Consider the following 19,816-nt stretch of genomic DNA (forward strand, 5'->3'; position numbering starts at 1 on the left):
TCCACGGAGGTATAGATCATCTTCAAATAAATCAAGAAATGCTTTATAAGCCAGGCAACGTGTAAGGACAGACACAGTGATGGGAGGAGCATGTGGCAGGTAGGGGAAGACAAAATGAACACATATTTTTAAAAGTACAAAGTCTTATGCTGCATTAGATTGAACCATATGAAACTACTAATTCGACAGCTTTTGACTTTGAAAATGGCAATTTCAATTTTAACCTAATAATGACCACTAGACAGTAGAACACGAAAGGGTGTTTGTAGGCTGGCCGTGCTGCCTACTTGCAGGACAGTATTTGCAATTCACTGAAAATGAGCCTCAAAAGTAGGGAGGAAAACACAAGGACATGTGTCCGCATGCCTTAGGAATGGAGTGCCATCAACAGTGACAGCAGGGTCTGGAGGAGCTGAGAGAGAAACTGAAGTTGGGACTTTAATTTTCACATGGGCCCAGGAATGTCTGTGAGAACGATCCACCAGGCACCGAGAAAAGAAGGCATGGGACTCTGTAGAGCAATCAGAATCAAAGATGGAAGTTACCCATATAAGAGAAGGCTAGAGCAACAAGAACTTACAGAAACCTGGGAAGAGCCTACACCTGGAGGCGAAAGGAACATTAGTTACCAATGGAAGAAGAAAAACACCAGGAAGTTGTGTATAATGGAGAGCAAAGCAAAGAGAACATTTCGCCAGTGACAAATGCTGCAGGTCAGCTGAAGAGGCTGAAGCTGGAGAAAATGCCACTCCATTTGGTGAACTGGTAATTCACAGCTTTTGAGGGAGCACTTAACAGAAGAGCTGTAAAGAGACAGACTGAAGTGGCAGAAGGTAAGGAAGCAACTTCTCTGTGCAGCTTCTAAATGTAGGCTACTCCCAAGGTCCTGTCCATTCCTGTGTTCAACATGGGATTTTGAATGAGAAGCTCTGAAGCTAAGTCGTGTGGACCCTGGAGAATTTAATCTTTGAACTCTGGTTCCTGGAAATGTACAACACCTAACAATCACCTCAAAGAACTGAAGTACTCAAGTCAGACTGTTTTTTCAATAGTCAACTGGTCCTATGTAATTTATTTTTTTCAAGTTTAGAACTAAAATCTTGGGAGTGGCAACCTGAAAATTGGCAGGGTTAAAGGAATGGCATCTTGGACCTATGAGAGCTTTTTCTGTAGAAAGAGAAATGGAGCTACAAGAAAGGGAAGATGAAGAAGTCTGTGAGAAAGGGGGTTGCGGGATGTATGAATGAGGAATTCAGATGCAGTTTAGGTTAACTCAAGAAGGAAGGAAAAAGGGAAGGTTAAAGAAAGAAGTTCTGTGACTACAGAGGGAGCAGGGAGTTTACTCGAGGACAGAAGTAGGTCTTCTAGAGAAAGTTTAGAACCACTGCTATGGAAGACGCTAAAGGAAGTAAAAGAGTAGAATTTGGGTGCTTCTGATAGCATCATTACTGCTAGATACATCCAAGTAGACACATCCCCAATAAAGACACATCCAAGTAGAATGGCATTCAATAGCACATTCCTTTTAAAATACCTGCACCCAGCAAACACACCAGGGAAGAATACTCTCTTTCAGAGTCAAGTGTGACTTAACTGTCTTTCATGACCTCACCTGGACCTCCAATTCTACTGCCAGACAGGGACCTCACCTCTTCCCTTGTGCGAGAGATGGCACAGAGAAAGACCGTGCCTCTGGTGGATGCCATCTATTCCTCTCTTTTCTGGCAGCTTCAAGTAATTTAACTTTTCTAAATAAACTAATATGTGCAAATGAACTCAAGGACTACTAAACAAGCTGTGCACTAGACTATAAGCTTCATAAGTCACTGTTTTGGGATGTAGAGCTTCTCCAGTGTTAAGCAAAAGCTGGACCAGATGACTTCTTAGGGGGTCCCAACTCTGACATCAGCACTGTTCAGACAACGAGGCTTTTACCTTCCCGTTCCTCTTCACTGTCACTTTCTAGAAATCGGGAGTCCATGCGGAATCTGTCATCAGTGCCAAAGTGAGACTGCAAATTCATGAGCTACCAAGACAAACACATACACAATTATAGCCACAGTCCCAAGAAACCGCTTCTAAAATAGATGTTCCAGGTGCCCTCCCCAACCCTGAAATGACAATGTATGTTTGCATAACTTCACCTATCCATGGTCCAGTCAGAATGGTTGTGGGGGATTTACTCCCAAAACAAAGATAAAAACTGGAGTGTGGGTCAAAGTCTTCCTCCATTTGCCTAGATTTAAGGACTATGTCAAAAAAGTAAGAACATATTGCAAGTTTTAGCATTTTCATTCTTTACTAACCTTCTGTCCAGCTCTACCCTCGAACTGAGGCTTGATTCTGAACCTATTCCTGTCCTCTTCAGGGTCCGACTCCTCCTCACTACTGCTGCCAAACAGCGTTCCGGATGCTCGGCTCAGGACCTCCTGTGACAGGTGAAGGCAGAAACGTGTATTCAAAGGGAAGGCAGGCAGTGTTTCCTTCATTATGCAACCTCCCCTCACATTTAAGAACCCACAACCCAGATGGCTCTCCCAGGAAAGGGTGGTGATGGTTAGGATGGTTAGGTGACTCAGTGATATCTACGTGGCCTTTCAGGCCAAGCAGAGGCTCCCAATGCAGCCCGAATGGGGGTGTGGGCGGGGAAGGGTGGCAGTTGTTATAAACGTGGGAATAATTTCTATGGGATTTCACTGATATTGATGCCGCTGTGCAGGTACTGTGGAGATGTTCACGTGGGAGAAAATCGCCACGGTCCCTGGAGTCTGTGTGTGTAGTGACTAGGGAGCCCTGGCTTTCCCTGTGGCTCCAGAGGATTTTACGTTGAGCGTGGCAGTTGTGTGCAGGTCTTGGTCTGCAAATGGATCTGCAGAAATAGAGCAGTGCCCACAAAGACCCCCTGAACTCTTACCTTTACTGGTTTCTCTACCAGCTGGCTCTGCTCCCGAATGGACGTCTCCTCTGTTTCAATTTCACTGTCAGAACCAAAGATGATGTGTGTTGGCTTGTCCTCTGGAGGACCATCCTAGAGTGGTCATCAAAGGCATTATATAAGACAACCCTCAGCTCCATTCCCTGCCAAGTCTACTTCCCACCCTTTTCTTATCCAGTGAATGCCATCACCCAATTATTTTCCCAAGATGGACACTTATGACTTCTCTTCCTTTGCATATCCAGCTGATCAAAGTCCCATCAATTAGGCCTTCTCAGTATCTTTTCAATCTACTCCCATGGTTACTGCCTTGGTTCTGGCTCATGACCTTCCCAAAGGCTGTCCCAGGTTCCAGATTTGCCTCATTTGATTTCTTGATCATGGCCTGAATAACTTTCTCCAAACTGAGCTTGGCAAACTATTTCTGTAAAGGGGCACAAAGGGTCTGTGGTCTGTCGTGTATTCTTTTTGAAAAAATGCTTTAAAAATGTAAAAACCATTCTTAGCTTGGAGGCTGTACCAAGATAGGCTGTGGGCTGCATGGCCTATGAGCTATAGTTTGCCAATTCCTGTTCCAATATAGACACAATCAATCTTCATCCCTTTGCTTAAAGTTATTCAGTCTTTTCACAGCTTTAAGAATAAAGTCCAGCCCGGCTGGCTTGTCTCAGTGGTTGAGTGTCGACCTATGAACCAGGAAGTCACGGTTCGATTCCTGGTCAGGGCACATGCTCGGGTTGCAGGATTGATCCCCAGTGTGGGGTGTGCAGGAGGCAGCCGATCAATGTTTCTCATCATTCATGTTTCTACCTCTCTCTCCCTTCCTCTCTTAAATCAATTAAAAAAAGAAAAGAAAAAATAAAGTCCAAGCCCTGTAGACTCTTCACTGTCCCTATTTACCTCTCTAGTCTTATTTCTTGCCACCTCATACTTCAAACATTTCAGTCACACACATTCCCTTTTGTATAAATTGCTGCCTCTTCATGAAATGCCTTTCCTCTCCCTTCCCACCCTCTTACCTCTGCCCAATCGGTGTATACTGTTCTCACTAGCCTCAGTTTAGGCTGAGGAAACCCCCTATTCCCATCCCCCTGACCCACTTGGTGCCCCCCGGTGCTGCCAGGGCACATGGGCATACTCTCTCTGGACCCTGGAACTCAAATGTCACCTTCTGCACACCACACTAAGAGCCAATGCCTGAGGCAGGAACCATGTTTCTTGACCTCATTCTATAAATCTCGTACTTACAGTGAAGGCCTAGAACTCCATAGGTACGTAACAGATGTTGGAAGAATGAATAAAGGTTCATTACAGTAAATCGTGGCAAGACATAAATCACTTGGGAGGTGACTTATATGTAAACTCGGACATATTAGGATATGTTACTTAACTATACCAGTTCTAATTCCTACAGGAAACTATGAAAAAAAATTGATAAAGACAAATTAAAAGGGGTTTTTATAAATAGATTAATCTCACTTTCGTTGGAATATACTAAATATTAAGTGTGATAAAGGCTTCCAACTCAAGGACAAAGAAAATGAAACTTGTGTGTGCCAAGATACTGACCTCTAAAGGGGCACGCCTACCTTCATGGGAAGAAAAGGATGGAATTTTAGAGTTCTTGTTAAACCACAGACTCACCAAATTGGCCAGGGCATTATGAACCAGCTTCTTTTGCACTTCTTTTGCTTTCTGCCTTGCCTCTAAGGCTGACAAACGCTTCTGATTATCTTCAGCATGCTTATCCTTAGCAAAAACATCGGATGAACTATTAAGAGAAAATGGGAAGTCAGTTTTGCTTCCCTGAGTGTTCATCCTGGAGACCTCTGGGGAATTCTCAGGAACCATGTGGCTGGTTAGATCAGGCCTCTTCTCAGAGTCCTCTCCTGTCTTTGTGGTCCCGTGGCAACAGTCTTCATCAAAGCCTCTCAGGGAGGTTTCTGCACCAAGCCTTACAGGCTTCTTATCTTTCAATGGCAACAAACTAGAAATAGGACTTCTACTTCCCTTTTCTGAACTGCTAGGGGACTGCACTTTGTGATTCTGGGTCTTAAAAGTAAACTGTCTCTTTTGAGGTTGGATATAGTTTGGGTCATCTGCTTTCTTTGCACCTTGGAAAGGAGTCAGTTTGCTTGACGAGCCGTTTGAATATGGCAAGCCCCTTTCCAAGGACATGCTAGTGGGATCCTCAAGCTTCAAGGAATGCTCATTTTTATTAATATTGCTAGAGGCAACATTCTCTTTCAAGGACTTTTTCACTGGCTGCTTTCCATAGAGACAGCCTACTCCCTTGAATGCCTGGAATTTTAGCTTTAAGTTGTTTTCCTTTGGTTTCTGTTTTCCAGGGGTATTCTCTTCTCCTTCTAAAAGGGAAGCCACAATCTCTTCAGGATAAATACATTGTCGACTTCCGTGGAGGCCACCAGAAGTCCCATGGCTCTTCGAGGCTCTGTCACACTTGGAGGTGGTTTCCCAGCCACCACTCCCAGAATCTTCCTTTGGAGCCCTCAGGTCACTGCCAGCCAAATGTCCCAGATCAGCTAAGGAGAGAGTCACGTGGAGACAGTTTTTCATCATGGCGTTATACTTCCCTTCCGCAGACCCGGCGGATGCCGGCAGAGAATCAGCATCTTCACTGCTGCTGGAGTTGGACAAGGACTTAAAGCTAAGCTGCTTTACTCCACGACTTAAGGCTAGCTCCACATTGGTTTTGCTTTTTTGTACTTTAGTACAATGATCAGAAAGCTCACACTTTTTCCTATTTTTCAAAGAACTTTTCTCGTATACAGACTGTTCCATTTGTGGAAATCCTGTACTCTTTTTAACCTTACCAACATTTTTTTTCATTGCAGTGTCATCTGTATCTCCTGAATCATTGTCGCAATCACTTCCCACATTATCTTCACTATCAAAACAAGAGACATTTTTGTTGCCTAAACCTGTTAAAGAACAAAGTTTGTGAACATCTGATTTGAAATCATCCCTTACAATTTCAAAGGAATCATATTCATTTATTGAGGACCATGTAGTTCTCTCTAAGTTTTCCTCTCTTGCGATCATTAGTCTTAATTCATCTTCAGAATCGGTATCATCCTCAGAGATGCTATTTTTGTTCCCAGTGTTTTCCAAGCCAGAAGTCTGAAGAAACACACTTTTAAGTTTCTGACTATCAGAATCAGGTAATTGGGGTGATTTAAGAGTAACAGGATCATTAGGTATTTCTCGTGTGGTCTGTTGCTGTGACAAGTGTGGATTCTCCATTATTACCCTCCCGGGTCTTGGTCTCAAAGTCAGAGACAAAGTGGAACTCTGATCCTTCTGCACTTTTATTATCTTCTTGGGAGGGCTGAAAAAGTCAGAAAATTTTCCTTGCCGTTTCTTACTCATAGGATCATTCCCTCCTTCCAATTCCCAAGTGAGATTGGATACAGGAATGGCATTTGTAAAATCCTCCCCTATTTTTTTTAAGTTGTGGCAGTATTTTGATGGATCATACTTTATGTTTCCATAAGTCAAGGAACAAAAACAAAGGCACTAGGTTTTAAGAAAACCTGTCAATCTGGTGAAGCAAAAGGAATAATGTTTAATCTTTTTTAAAAATTTATTTTTATTGTTGAGGATATTACAGATGTCCCTCATTTCTCCCCCACCCTTTGATCCCTTCCACCCACTCCTGCCCCATCCTCCGCCTTCACTGCACAATACTGTTTAATCTTACCCTCAGTTTCCTATCCAACAAAATGAGAATTTCACTAGGCTACCTCAGGTTCTCTGGAATTGAGAGTTCTATCCAGAATTATCAAAAGCACCATCAATATTAATCAGCAGAATATATACTTGTATGTAGACACCACAGCAAAGTCACTCAAATTAGATTCTAGATACAGAGTACCAAAGACTGTTTTCTGTAAATCCGAGAAACCCATCTACGGAGCTGATGCTATAAAGCAGAGAACAGAGGAGTACCCAGAGGGGCACAGCTGGACACCACATGTCCTCGGGTCCCAAATTCCTTTGGCTTTCCTGCCTTCTCAGCACTCTCTCTGATTCTAGCTATCCGAGCTTTGACCCTCTCAGCTCAATAACCTCCATTTACATCTCTTTTCTCTGCAGGGCATTTTGTAGGTCTTTATTAGAAAGATAGTAACTCTTTACCAGGATGTGTTTTGTGGCTAACATCATCAAGAAGGATTCTAGTTAATGTCAACATGCTGTGATGACACTTGGCATTTGCCAATATCCTAACACATATGAACAGGCAATAAATAAGTTGCTTTAAGTTATCACCCCTGAAAAGCTTCTTTGTTCCTTTAGAAACTACTGAACACACATCAAGTATGTGAGGCCGTCCATAAAGCGTCCATGGTCTCTCAGCTTCACACTTCTCTTCAGAATCTTCGTTGCTGTTAGTGGCTACCATTGGTAGGAAGCAAGAAGGGAAAGAGGAAGAAGGACCCACCATTTCTCTGGGTTTAGTGCTCTGGCAGGGAAGGCTCCAGCAACGAGGACATGCCTTTCTGCTGCTCTAAGCTCAGGAGGAGGCGGTTTCCTATCAGTCACCTCTGGGCAATCTGTTAGTTCCCAGCTCCCTCAGCACATTTTAAACACACTGGATGCACAACATCCCCTCTGAACGAAAGACTCGCATTAGAACAGGTAAAGATACACAAGCGCACCTCTGCCCAGAAGTTCTTAACACTAGAAATTCAAAGTCTTAACAAGCTGACCTCATTTCCTCAAAGGAACAGGAGTATCTGAATTTACGCATTCTGGGCGCCACACTACTTCTCCACCCACCATTCTCATGTTTATCTACATATTTCAATCTACTATTTTCCTCTTTCCTGAACTCCTCCTTCCCATCACATTTCCGGGAATGTGAAACCTCCTGCACTTCCTCTAAAGCCTTCTTTGACAATGGCCCTATGTCCACTGCCCCACTTTAGATCTTTCAGCAAAGGCTTTGAATCCATGTCAAGTGAGAGAAAGGCATATAAATTAATAAGTGAAAAGCTTCTTTGACAATCATCATTTGTATCACTTACTCATATAAAACCTCATTATATTCTCTAATTATTATCTTAATTATTCCATTCATGCAGGTAGTAAGGTCTTACCTTGCCTGGAAGTTGGGAACATAAAACTGTTAAACATCTAAAGATTTCCTGACAGAGGTAGTGAAATTCTAAAGATAGGAAGTAAACTTTGGTAATTAGCCAAAACTGTGCTAAATAATAATTACTCTGGAAACCCAATTGCAAAGGATATTTTACGTTTATGTTGATTCTTTAGATGAAGAACAGGTAAGACTCTTCCAAATTTACTTACAACCCAATTCTGGAAAAATAAAAAAACATGTATTTATTATATGTCACAAATGAAAAAGATTAACCACATTTCACAAATATAACTTTTAAAAAATCCTCACATGAAGATATGTTTATTGATTTTAGAGAGAAGGGGAGGGAGAAAGGAAAAGAACGAGAAAGAGGGAGAGAGAAACATGGATCAGTTGTCTCAGGTATGTGCCCTGACTAGGAATCAAACCTGTAATCTTTTGATGTATGGGATGACAATCCACCCACTGAGCCACCCAACTAAGGCCACAAATATAACTTAAAAAAAAAATTTAAAGTCACGGTCTGCCATGATTACTGCTGGGTTTAGTTTTCTGATAATGAAATGAGTTCGCAAAAAAAAAAAAAAAGTATGTGAAGAGAGAAAAGCAAAAGGAGGACAATTGGGGAATGTAGGATGCTACACAACATGAGAGGCAACATGAGAGGTCTTCCCCTTGAAGTTACAAGAAGTTGGACAGCCATAATTCAAAACAGGATTCCCTGTTCAACACACAAATAGTTTCCAGGGATGCACGCACTGAGACATCTAAAGGTGGGCATAGCAGAGTGAGTAGGCAAAGAGGGAATAGGGGTGAAGGACAGAAACAAGAGCGGCAGATGCAGTCTGCTGCTCACTGCAACACAATGGACAGGACAGCCGCGAAGGGTCGGGGTGACACCTCTCATGGATATAATGAAGGGACAGAGGCAGCAATGGCCCTGGATGGCTGGTACCCGCTAAGGCTGAGCCCTGGGTGATGGGTCATTAAAAGGATGCCCACCTCCTTGGAGGATATGGGACAATTTCCATGACTGAGGAGACACTAACCCAAAGATCGAGGAAGCCCCAGTACTGCAGGTAAGACAAAAAACAAAACCTTGTGCTCCAGCGCCACCTACGGGAAAATAAAAGAAAGACCTCTACTTATCAATACAGTGGGGCCTTGACTTACGAGTGTCCCGACTAAAGAGTTTTTCGAGATACCAGATGTCTCTCGGCCGATTTTTTGCTTTGAGTTGCGAGCTAAAATTCGGGTTACAAGCCAGCTTCAGATACCCCACTGCTAGTTGGCGCAGCGAACGTCACAGTGAACACCACAACATGAGCCCAGCATCACATGTCTCACTCGTTCACTGTTGATTTGACATACGAGTAATTTGAGTTACGAGCTCTGTCACAGAACGAATTAAACTCGTAAGTCAAGGCCCCACTGTATGCTAAGCCAATGAGTTTCAACTGGTGTGCTGTAAGAACTTAAAACATGCAATGCCTGACTATTTTAGTCAGGGGCACTGACCTTTTTTCCCTACACTGTCAAATATAAAAATGACAACAGCCAACACAACAGCAGCTGTCCAGTGTAAAATGCCTTGTCTTAAACCATAAATATAATATAATTAGACCATATAATAGAGTTGCATTTTGTTGGCCATCAACACTAATAAAAGAGAAAAATGGTAATTGGTGTACGAGCTACCCTTTTCATTGGCTAATCAGGGCTATATGCAAATTAACTGCCAACTAAGATTGGCAGTTAACTGCCAACAAGATGGCGGTTAATTTGCATATGTAGGCACAATGCAGGAAGGCGAAAGGGAAAGCAGGAAGAAGTCCCCTGCCACTGACAGTGATCGGAAACCCAGGGGGGAGATAAGAGCTGGGGGGCAGGGCAAAGGCGGCCCTGGGGCCGCCTTTGCCCTGCCCCCCAGCCATGATCAGAGAATCAGGTGCCTTTTCCGCCCTGGCCAGTGATAGCAGGAAGTAGGGGTGGAGCCAGCGATGGGAGCTGGGCACGGTCGAAGCTGGCAGTCCCAGGAGCTAGGGGTCCCTTGCCTGGGCCTAAAGCGAAGCCCACAGTCACGGGGCCGCTGCAGCTGCGGGTCCCCGCTGCCCGGGCCGGACGCCTAGGCCAGAGGCGTCAGGCCTGGGCAAGGGGCCGATCCTGCGATTGGAGGGTGATGGGGGTCAATGCCTGAGGGCTCCCAGTATGTGAGAGGGGGCAGGCTGGGCTGAGGGACACTCCCCGCCCCCCCACACACCCAGTGCATGAATTTCGTGCACCGGGCACCTAGTCTACACTAATAAAAGAGAAACATGCAAATGGTGTCACTCCGCTACGCCCACCAGCCAATCAGAACGAGTATGCAAATTAACCCAACAAATATGGCGGTTAATTTGCATATGCAGACGCAGAGTGAAAACTGAAGACTGAAGAGGACGGAAGACTGAAGAGGCTTGGCTTCTCCATTGCAGCCAGAGTGGAGAAGCCAAGCCTCGCTGCTGTGGCCAGACCAAAGGCCTGGGTCCTGGGTGCCGTAGGAAAACCAGTGCCGGCAGCCAGGGGAAGGAAGGCCTATTGCACGAATCTTCATGCAACGGGCCTCTAGTATCGTATAATAAAGTAACATCTGATTGGTTAATTCTTGGTACCAGAAATCCTTATATATAGAAGTACAGACACGCCGAAGCCGGTTTGGCTCAGTGGATAGAGCGTCGGCCTGCGGACTGAAAGGTCCCAGGTTCGATTCCGGTCAGGCGCATGTGCCTGGGTTGCGGGCATATCCCCAGTAGGAGATGTGCAGGAGGCAGCTGATCGATGTTTCTCTCTCATCTATGTTTCTAACTCTCTATCTCTCTCCCTTCCTCTCTGTAAAAAATCAATAAAATATATTAAAAAAAAAAAAGTACAGACACCAGAGTTTTTAAAAAGTCACTTTGGAGCAAAAAGTGTAGGTAATTACAATTATTATTATTTTTTGTAAATCAATCTTAATTATGCCTACTTTTTTGGTGAGACTGGCAAAATATGTATATATTTTGGTGTGCCACAGAAGTTTAATAATTAGTTTATGTGTGACATGGGATGAAAAAAGTTGAAAATTGATGTGCTAAACAGTAGAGTCAAACACTTAACAGAAAAGAGGTTTAATTCTCACAAATGCCCAGACAGAGAGAAATAATGCATCAAGCACAATAAATAACCAATGTAACAAAGGAGTTCAGAAAGAAAATAAAAAATACCCAGAAAATAAACTTAAAGACATGGAAGACAGTGATAAAAATGACAGAAAATTCAAGAAAACAGCTCTAGAAGTATTCACTCAGATATAAGCAAATTCAAAAAAACAATGCAACTAGCTTAGGAACAGAATCAATGAATAAAAGGAGTACTTACATTTTGGATTTGAAGAAATCAATAGGAGAGATGAAGAATGAACTAGCAAACATAGGAAAGAGAGCAGACTAGATGGTAGAAAGAATTAGTAAAACTGAAGACAGAAATTTAGAAATGTCTCAGGCGGAAGAATAGAGAACTGAGAGTAGAAAGATTAAAGACTCCATGAAAACTATCTGACTCTACTAGAGCAATATAAGAATAATGGGTTTGGCCCTAGCCGGTTTGGCTCAGTGGATAGAGCGTCAGCCTGTGGACTGAAGGGTCTCAGGTTCGATTCCGGTCAAGGGCATGTACCTTGGTTGTGCACACATCCCCAGTAGGGGGTGTGCAGGAGGCAACTGATTGATGTTTCTCTCTCATCGGTGTTTCTAACTCTCTATCCCTCTCCCTTCCTCTCTGTAAAAAATCAATGAAATATATTAAAAATAAATAAATAAAAAAGAAAAAAAGAATGGGTTTGCCTGGCCAGTGTGGCTCAGTGGTTGAGCATAGACCTATGAACCAGGAGGTTACAGTTCGATTCCTGGTCAGGGCACATGCCCAGATTGCAGGCTCGATCCCCAATGCAGGACATGCAGGAGGAAGTTGATCAATGATTCTCTCACATCATCGATGTTTTTATTTCTCTCTCTCTGTCCCTCTCTGAAATCAATTTAAAAAAAAAAAAGAGAGAGAGAGAGAAGGGGAGAAGGTAACAGAAAGCTTATTCAAACAATATGTTGATGAGACGTTTTCACACATAAGGAAAGAGCTGGACACTTGATCTAAGAAGCTTACACCTAGTTATAACACCTACTTATATCAACCCAAAAAATTCTTCTGAAAGGCACATTATATTAAAGCTGTCAAAAATTGCCTTGGCCGGTGTGCCGTGTTGTCCAGTATGCCCCGAAAAGTGGTGGGTTCGATTCCAAGTCAGGGCACATACCCAGGTTGCAGCTTTGATGCGGTTGGGGTATGTATGGGAGACAACCAATTGATGTTTCGTTCTCATATCAATCTTCCTTCCTTCCTTCCTTCCTTCCTTCCTTCCTTCCTTCCTTCCTTCCTTCCTTTCTTCCTCTCTCTTTCTCAAATTAATATTTAAAAAAAACTGTCAAAAATTAATGAAAAAGAAAAAATCCTCAAGGTTGTCAGGGTAAAGACAGTAACCTATGAAATAAAGCCCATTAGATTACCATCATATTTTTCAGCAGGAACACTATAAGCTAGGAGAGAGCAGAATCAAATATTCAAAAATTGTAAAAAGAGACATCACTATTAAGAATAAGATATCTAGCTTGTTAGAGTGTTCCTGCTGAAAAATCAATCAAAACATATCCTTGTGTGAGGATTAAAAATAAAGTAAGTAAGCAAGTCAAATAGCTACTGCAATTGGAAATGAACACACAGTGGGAGGGGGGAAGGACCGAACTTGTACAGGTGAACGAAGATAAGGTGCAATCACAAGAAAAAAAAACTAAAAATGACTTCTTTTGCATAAACCTAATGGTACCCATAAAACAAAAATCTAGAACTGACACACACACACACAACCAAAGGGAAAATATTATAGAATACCAACAAACTAAAATAACAGACAGAAACACAAAGGAAAAAGCAATAGTGAAGACACAGAGCTACCAAAAAAACTAGGCTATAGGAAATCCTCATATATTAATAATCATCCTAAATGTATTCAGGACTGAACTCACCAAAAAAAATGACAGAGAGGAGCTAGATAGATTAAAAAACAAAACCCAACTATTTGCTGTCTTCAGTAGACAAACATAGTGAAGGAGTGAAAGTGGCATCTCCAAGCAAGGGGCATCCAGAGAAAAGCTATGCAGCCATAGTTAAAAAATAGGTTTCAAGATAAAAAAGGTAACAAGAGATAATGATGGACATTTTACAGTGATAAAGGAGGCAATACATCAAGAAGACATAACACTTACCAACATATATGCATCCAACCTAGGAGCATCAAAATATATACAGCGCCCTGACCGGTCTGGCTCAGTGGAGAGAGCGTCAGCCTGCGGACTCAAGGGTCCCAGGTTCGATTCCGGTCAAGGGCGTGTACCTTGGTTGCGGGCACATCCCCAGTGGGAGATGTGCAGGAGGCAGCTGATCGATGTTTCTCTCTCATCGATGTTTCTAACTCTCTATCCCTCTCCCTTCCTCTCTGTAAAAAATCAATAAAATATGTTTAAAAAAAGATGTACACAGCAATCGCCAGGCCAGCATAGCTCAATGGTTGAGCGTTGACCTATGAACCAGGAGGTCATAGTTTGATTTCTGGTCAGGGCACATGCCTGGGATGTGGGCTCAATCCCTAGTGTGGTGTGTGCAGGAGCAACCGATCTATGATTCTCATTACTGATGTTTCTCTCTCTCCCTCTCCCTTCCTCTCTGAAATCAATAAATATATATTAAAAATATATATATTTGGCAATTATTAACAGAAATAAAGGGAGAAATTGACAAAAATACAAGTATAGTAGAGAACATAAATACCCATTGGCAGCAATGCATAGATCATCCAAATAGAAAATCAGTAATGAAATACCAGCCTTAAATGACACATTAGATCAACTGGACATGATTGATATTTATAGGCCTGTCACATTAAATACCCGATTACACACTCTTCTCCAGTGCACATGTAACATTCTCAAGGATAGTCCATATGATGGGGCACAAACCAGCCTCAACAAACCAACTTTACAGCATTATGCCCACTTCAATATACAAGAGAAGTCTCAGATAAATTACCTAACATTTCTCCTTAAAGAACTAGAAAAAAAAAGGTCAGCAGAAGAAAGGAAATAATAAAATTGGAGCAGAATTAAATAAAGTAGAGAACAATAACAACATCCAAAAACCTGAAAAAATTAATACAAGAGCTGGTTGTTAGAAAAGATAAAGTTAACAAAACTCTTGCCAGATGCACTAAAATAAAAACAGAGAAAACTCAAACAAAATCAGAAATGAAAGTGGATAAGTTACAATGGACACAAAGAAATACAATGGATTATAAGTTATGTCACCAAATTTGATAACCTAGAAGAAATAAACAAGTTCTTAGAAATATATATAACCATCCTAGACTGATCAAGATGGATTGGAAAAATCTAAATACCGAGATCAATAGAAAGGAAATTGAAAACCTCCCAAAAAATAAAGAATCCAGGACCAGATGTCTTCATTAGTGAATTCTACCGAACATTCAAATATTTAATACCTATCCTTCTCAAACTCTTCCAAAAAACTGAGGCAGAGGCAATACTTTCTAACACATTTTCTGTGACCATCATAACCCTGATACCAAAACCATGGATAACACAAGAAAAGAAAACTACAACCAATATCTCTGATGAATACAGATGCAAAAGTCCTAAACAAGATACCAGAATACAACAATACAATAAAAAGATATCACAATCAAGTGGGATTCATTGCAGGGGCACAAGGATGGTTCAACATACACAAATAGATCAATGTACTCACCACCTTAACAAAATGAAGAATAAAAAAAATCATATGATCATATCAAGAGATGCAAAAAAAGCATTTGACAAGATACAACACCCATCTATGAGTAATACACTATAGAAGGAAAGTAACTCAATAAAGGCCAAAACCCTCAGCTAATATCATACGGAAGAGTGAAAAACTGAAAGCTTTTCATGTACGATCAAGAACAAGCCCTAGCCGATTCGGCTCAGTGGATAGAGTGTTGGCCTGCAGACGGAAGGGTCCCAGGTTTGATTCCAGTCAAGGGCACATGCCCAGGTTGCAGGCTCAATCCCCAGCAGGGGGATGTGCAGGAGGCAGGTAACCAGTGATTATCTCTCTCTCCCTCTCCTTTTCCTCTCTGAAATCAATTAAAAAAACAAACAAAAAAAAGAATAAGACAAGGGTGCCCACTCTCTTATTCAACATACGACTGAGAATCCAAGCCAGAGCAATTGGATTGCTTTGTCAATATTACATATATAGCTAACTCTAAAAACCCCACCAAAAGACTATTAAAAACTGTTATTAATACAGTAAAGTTGCAGGATATGAAAATCCACTCTGTTCCCATATACTAACAATGAAATATACTATATAATAAAAGCCTAGGTGGCGTCATGCCCTCACGATGTCGTCATAAGATGGCCGTCACAACATGGCCGGCACGGGGTGACCAGGCCTGCAGGGGAGGGCAGTTGGGGGCGATCAGGCTGGCAGGCAAGCAGGCGAGCAGTTAGGAGCCAGCAGTCCTGGACTGTAAGAGGGATGTCTGACATCCCCTGAGGGGTCCGGGATTGGAGAGGGCGCAGGCCAGGCTGAGGGCCCATTGCCCCCCAGGCATGAATTTTGTGCACTGGGCCTCTATTCATTAAAATAAATGAAAAACAAAAAACAAAAATATGAGAAAAAACAAAACAATTCCATATGAATTTACAAAAAGATAGAATAAAACAGGAATAAAGTCAACAAAAGGAATGAAGAAACTATTCACTGAAAACTATAAAACACTGGTGAAAGAAATTAAAGACACAAATAAATACTTGAACTAGCCCTATAAAGCATTATACAAAGTTAATATAATCCCCATCAATATCCCAAAGGCATTTTTCAAATAGAACAAAAAAAATCATCAAAGTGTGTTCTCCCTTCTGTCTCTTCTTCCCCCACAGGCATCTCTTAAACGCCAAGGGACTCCACAAGACTTGCCATCAGGGGAGCAATGGGCAGTGGCAGGTCTTCCAAAGCTAACCTCTGGAACTTGTATCTAAGGCCCCCTCTTCTCCAACTTCCCAGTGAGCTAAGGCCGCCCTGCCCTGGCTCATTTTTCTTATAACATTTCTAGGAAGCCACAGCTGCCCCACCTAGGCTCTCTCCTGTTGCTTCTTCTATCCTAAATTCTGCCTTGTTTCACTGTTCCCAGCTTTCATAAACATACTCTCAAAAAATAAAAATCATCAAATATTTATGGAACCACAAAAAACTGGGAATAGCCAAAGCAATTCTGAGAAAAAATAACAAAGCTGGATGTATCATTCTCACGGACTTCAAATTATACTGTGAAGCTGCAATAATCAAAACAATATGGTATTGGCAAAACCCAGACACACAAGCTAATGGAATAGAATTGAGAACCCAGAAATTAACCCACATATTTATGGGTAAATAGTTTTTGAAAAAATAGCCAAAAACACACAAGGAGAAAAGAAAGTCTCTTGAATAAATGGTGCTGGGGAAAAAAACAAAAAACAAAAAAACAAAAAACACACACCAAGATGGCGGCATAGGTTAACGCCGGAGATTGCTGCCTCGAACAACCACTTCAGAGATATAACTAAAGGACAGAACAGACATCATCCAGAACCACAGGAAGGCTGGCTGAGTGGAAATTCTACAACTAGGAGGAAAGAGAATATCATACCCAGACTCAGAGGAGGCGCAGTGCTGAAGTGAAATACTCAGGTGCGGAGTGCGCGCGCTGAGCGGGCTGGCGGCGGAGGGCACGGTTGTTGTTTTCAATCGGGAGGGAGTTTCAGACTCTGAGCTCCAGATCTGGGCGAGTCTCTAGGGACCCAGACTCAAACGGGAGAAGCGGGACTGTCTGGCTTCGGTCGGAACTCGAAGGCAGCTTTCTCTCCGAGGTTTGCAGTGGTTGCTGGGACACTGAGAGGCAGAGCCCCTAGGGACAGAACTGAGAGCAGCCATAACTGCTTGCTCCGCCCGCCCTGTTGATCCCCTGGGACCTGCACCGCCCAAGCCCTGCGCAGAGCCATTTGCCGGATAGCCTCAGGCAAACGCTAGGTTAGCACCGCCCTAGAGATCCAGCACAGAAGCTCTCCCACTGCAGACACAGCGGACTCCCATAGCCAGTTAGCCTGGAGGTCAAATCACCCCTGGTATTACTGACAACAATCAAGGCTTAACTACAAGACTGCGCACAAAGACCGCTAGGGGGTGCACCAAGAAAAGATAAAAAAATGCAGAGACAAAGAAACAGGACGCAGATGTCAGAAATGGAAGATATAGAGCTCAAAACCACACTTTTAAGGTCTCTCAAGAACTGTCTAGAAGCTGCCGATAAACTTAGTAAGACTGGTGAGACCGCCGATAAATGTAGTGAGATCCTCAAGAAATCTAATGAGACCCTCGATGTTGTGATAAAGAACCAACTAGAAATTAAGCATACACTGACTGAAATAAAGAATATTATACAGACACCCAACAGCAGACCAGAGGAGCGCAAGAATCAAGTCAAAGATTCAAAACGCGAAGAAGCAAAAAACACCCAACTGGAAAAGCAAAATGAAAACAGAATCCGAAAATACGAAGATAGTGTAAGAAGCCTCTGGGACAGCTTCAAGCGTACCAACATCAGAATTATAGGGGTGCCAGAAGATGAAAGAGAGCAAGATATTGAAAACCTATTTGAAGAAATAATGACAGAAAACTTCCCCCACCTGGTGAAAGAAATAGACTTACAGGTCCAGGAAGCGCAGAGAACCCCAAACAAAAGGAACCCAAAGAGGACCACACCAAGACACATCATAATTAAAATGCCAAGAGCAAAAGACAAAGAGAGAATCTTAAAAGCAGCAAGAGAAAGAAACTCAGTTACCTACAAGGGAGTACCCATACGACTGTCAGCTGATTTCTCAACAGAAACTTTGCAGGCCAGAAGGGAATGGCAAGAAATATTCAAAGTGATGAATACCAAGAACCTACAACCAAGATTACTTTATCCAGCAAAGCTATCATTCAGAACTGAAGGTCAGATAAAGAGCTTCACAGATAAGGAAAAGCTAAAGGAGTTCATCACCACCAAACCAGTATTATATGAAATGCTGAAAGGTATCCTTTAAGAAGAGGAAGAAGAAGAAAAAGGTAAAGATACAAATTATGAACAACAAATATGCATCTATCAACAAGTGAATCTAAGAATCAAGTGAATAAATAATCTGGTGATCATAATAGAATCAGGGACATAGAAGGGGAATGGACTGACTATTCTTGGGGGGGAAAGGGGTGTGGGGGATGCGGGAAGAGACTGGACAAAAATCGTGCACCTATGGAAGAGGACAGTGGGTGGGGAGTGAGGGCGGAGGGTGGGGCGGGAACTGGGAGGAGGGGAGTTATGGGGGAAAAAAGAGGAACAAATGTAATAATCTGAACAATAAAGATTTAATTAAAAAAAATGGTGCTGGGAAAACTGGAATGTCATATGCAAATGAATGAAACTAGATTGCTGTTTGTCCCCATACATAAACACTCCCTCAAAATGGATCAAAGACCTAAATATAAGACCTGAAAAAATAAATTACATTAAAAAAACCCTCAAAAACAAAAAAACCATTGATACTAAACTTATGGATCTTGGTCTCAGAATTTGACCCCAAAGGCAAGGGAAAAGCAGAAAGGAATGAATGGGACTATATCAAACTAAAACACTTCTGCAACAGCAGAAAAAACCATCAACAAAAGGCAACCAACAGAATGAGGAAAAATATTTGCAAACAATATATAGAAAAATGGAAAACTTGTTTATAAATATGTTTTCATATTGAAAACATAAATGAACTCATACAACTCAACAAAAAACAAACAATCCAATTAAAAAATGGGCAGAGGATGTAAACAGGCACTGTTCTTAAGGCATACAAATGGCCAACAGATGAAAAGATGCTCACCTTCACCGGCTATTAGGGAAATACAAATCAAAGCTACAATGAAGTACAACTCCACACCTGTTAGAATGACTATTATCAACAAACAAATAATAACAAGCGTTGGAGAGGTTGTGGAGAAAAAGTAACCTACATTTACTGTTGGTAGGAATGTAAGCTGGTACAGCCACTATAAAAAACAGTATTGCAGTTCCTCAAAACATTACAAATAGAGCTATCTTATGAGCCTACAATCTCTCTTCAGGGTACCTTCTGGAAAAAATGGAAAACTTGTTCATAAATATGTATGCACCCATATGTTCACTGCAGTATTATTCATGGTTGCCAAGACATGGAAACAATCTAAGTATCCTTCGATGGATGACTAGATAAAGATGTTGTATATACATATAATGGAATACTGTTCAGCCAAAAGAATGAATGAAATACTGCCATTTGGGACAACATGGATATGTCAAGAACTGTGTGATTTCATTCATATACAGGGCATAAAAGTAAAGCAACAAACAAACTCATAGGTTATCAGGGGGGAAGAAGAGTGGGGGAGGGTGAAGAGGGTAATGGGGGTCGAATATATGGTGATAGATGGAGATTAGACTTCGGGTGGTGAGCACACAATGCCATATATGGATAGTGGAGAACTGTCTCCACTTGTTTCGATTTTTGTCTCTATAAAATGGAGGA

General features: G+C 42.0%; 1 protein-coding gene across 1 annotated transcript in view; it reads right to left on the reverse strand.

Moving 5' to 3' along the window:
• The window catches only part of NOL8 (nucleolar protein 8), a 47,082-nt gene that overhangs the window by 20,647 nt on the left and 6,619 nt on the right, over positions 1-19,816 (reverse strand). The window contains exons 6-10 of the mRNA XM_059656277.1: positions 8,204-8,275; positions 4,580-6,436; positions 2,915-3,028; positions 2,307-2,429; positions 1,936-2,026 (exon numbers count right to left, since the gene is read on the reverse strand). Coding sequence (XP_059512260.1) covers positions 1,936-2,026; positions 2,307-2,429; positions 2,915-3,028; positions 4,580-6,436; positions 8,204-8,275 — 2,257 coding nt within the window. The remainder of the gene's footprint in view (positions 1-1,935; positions 2,027-2,306; positions 2,430-2,914; positions 3,029-4,579; positions 6,437-8,203; positions 8,276-19,816) is intronic.

The sequence above is a fragment of the Myotis daubentonii genome, chromosome 11, assembly GCF_963259705.1.
Source record: "Myotis daubentonii chromosome 11, mMyoDau2.1, whole genome shotgun sequence".
Lineage (NCBI taxonomy): Eukaryota > Metazoa > Chordata > Mammalia > Chiroptera > Vespertilionidae > Myotis > Myotis daubentonii.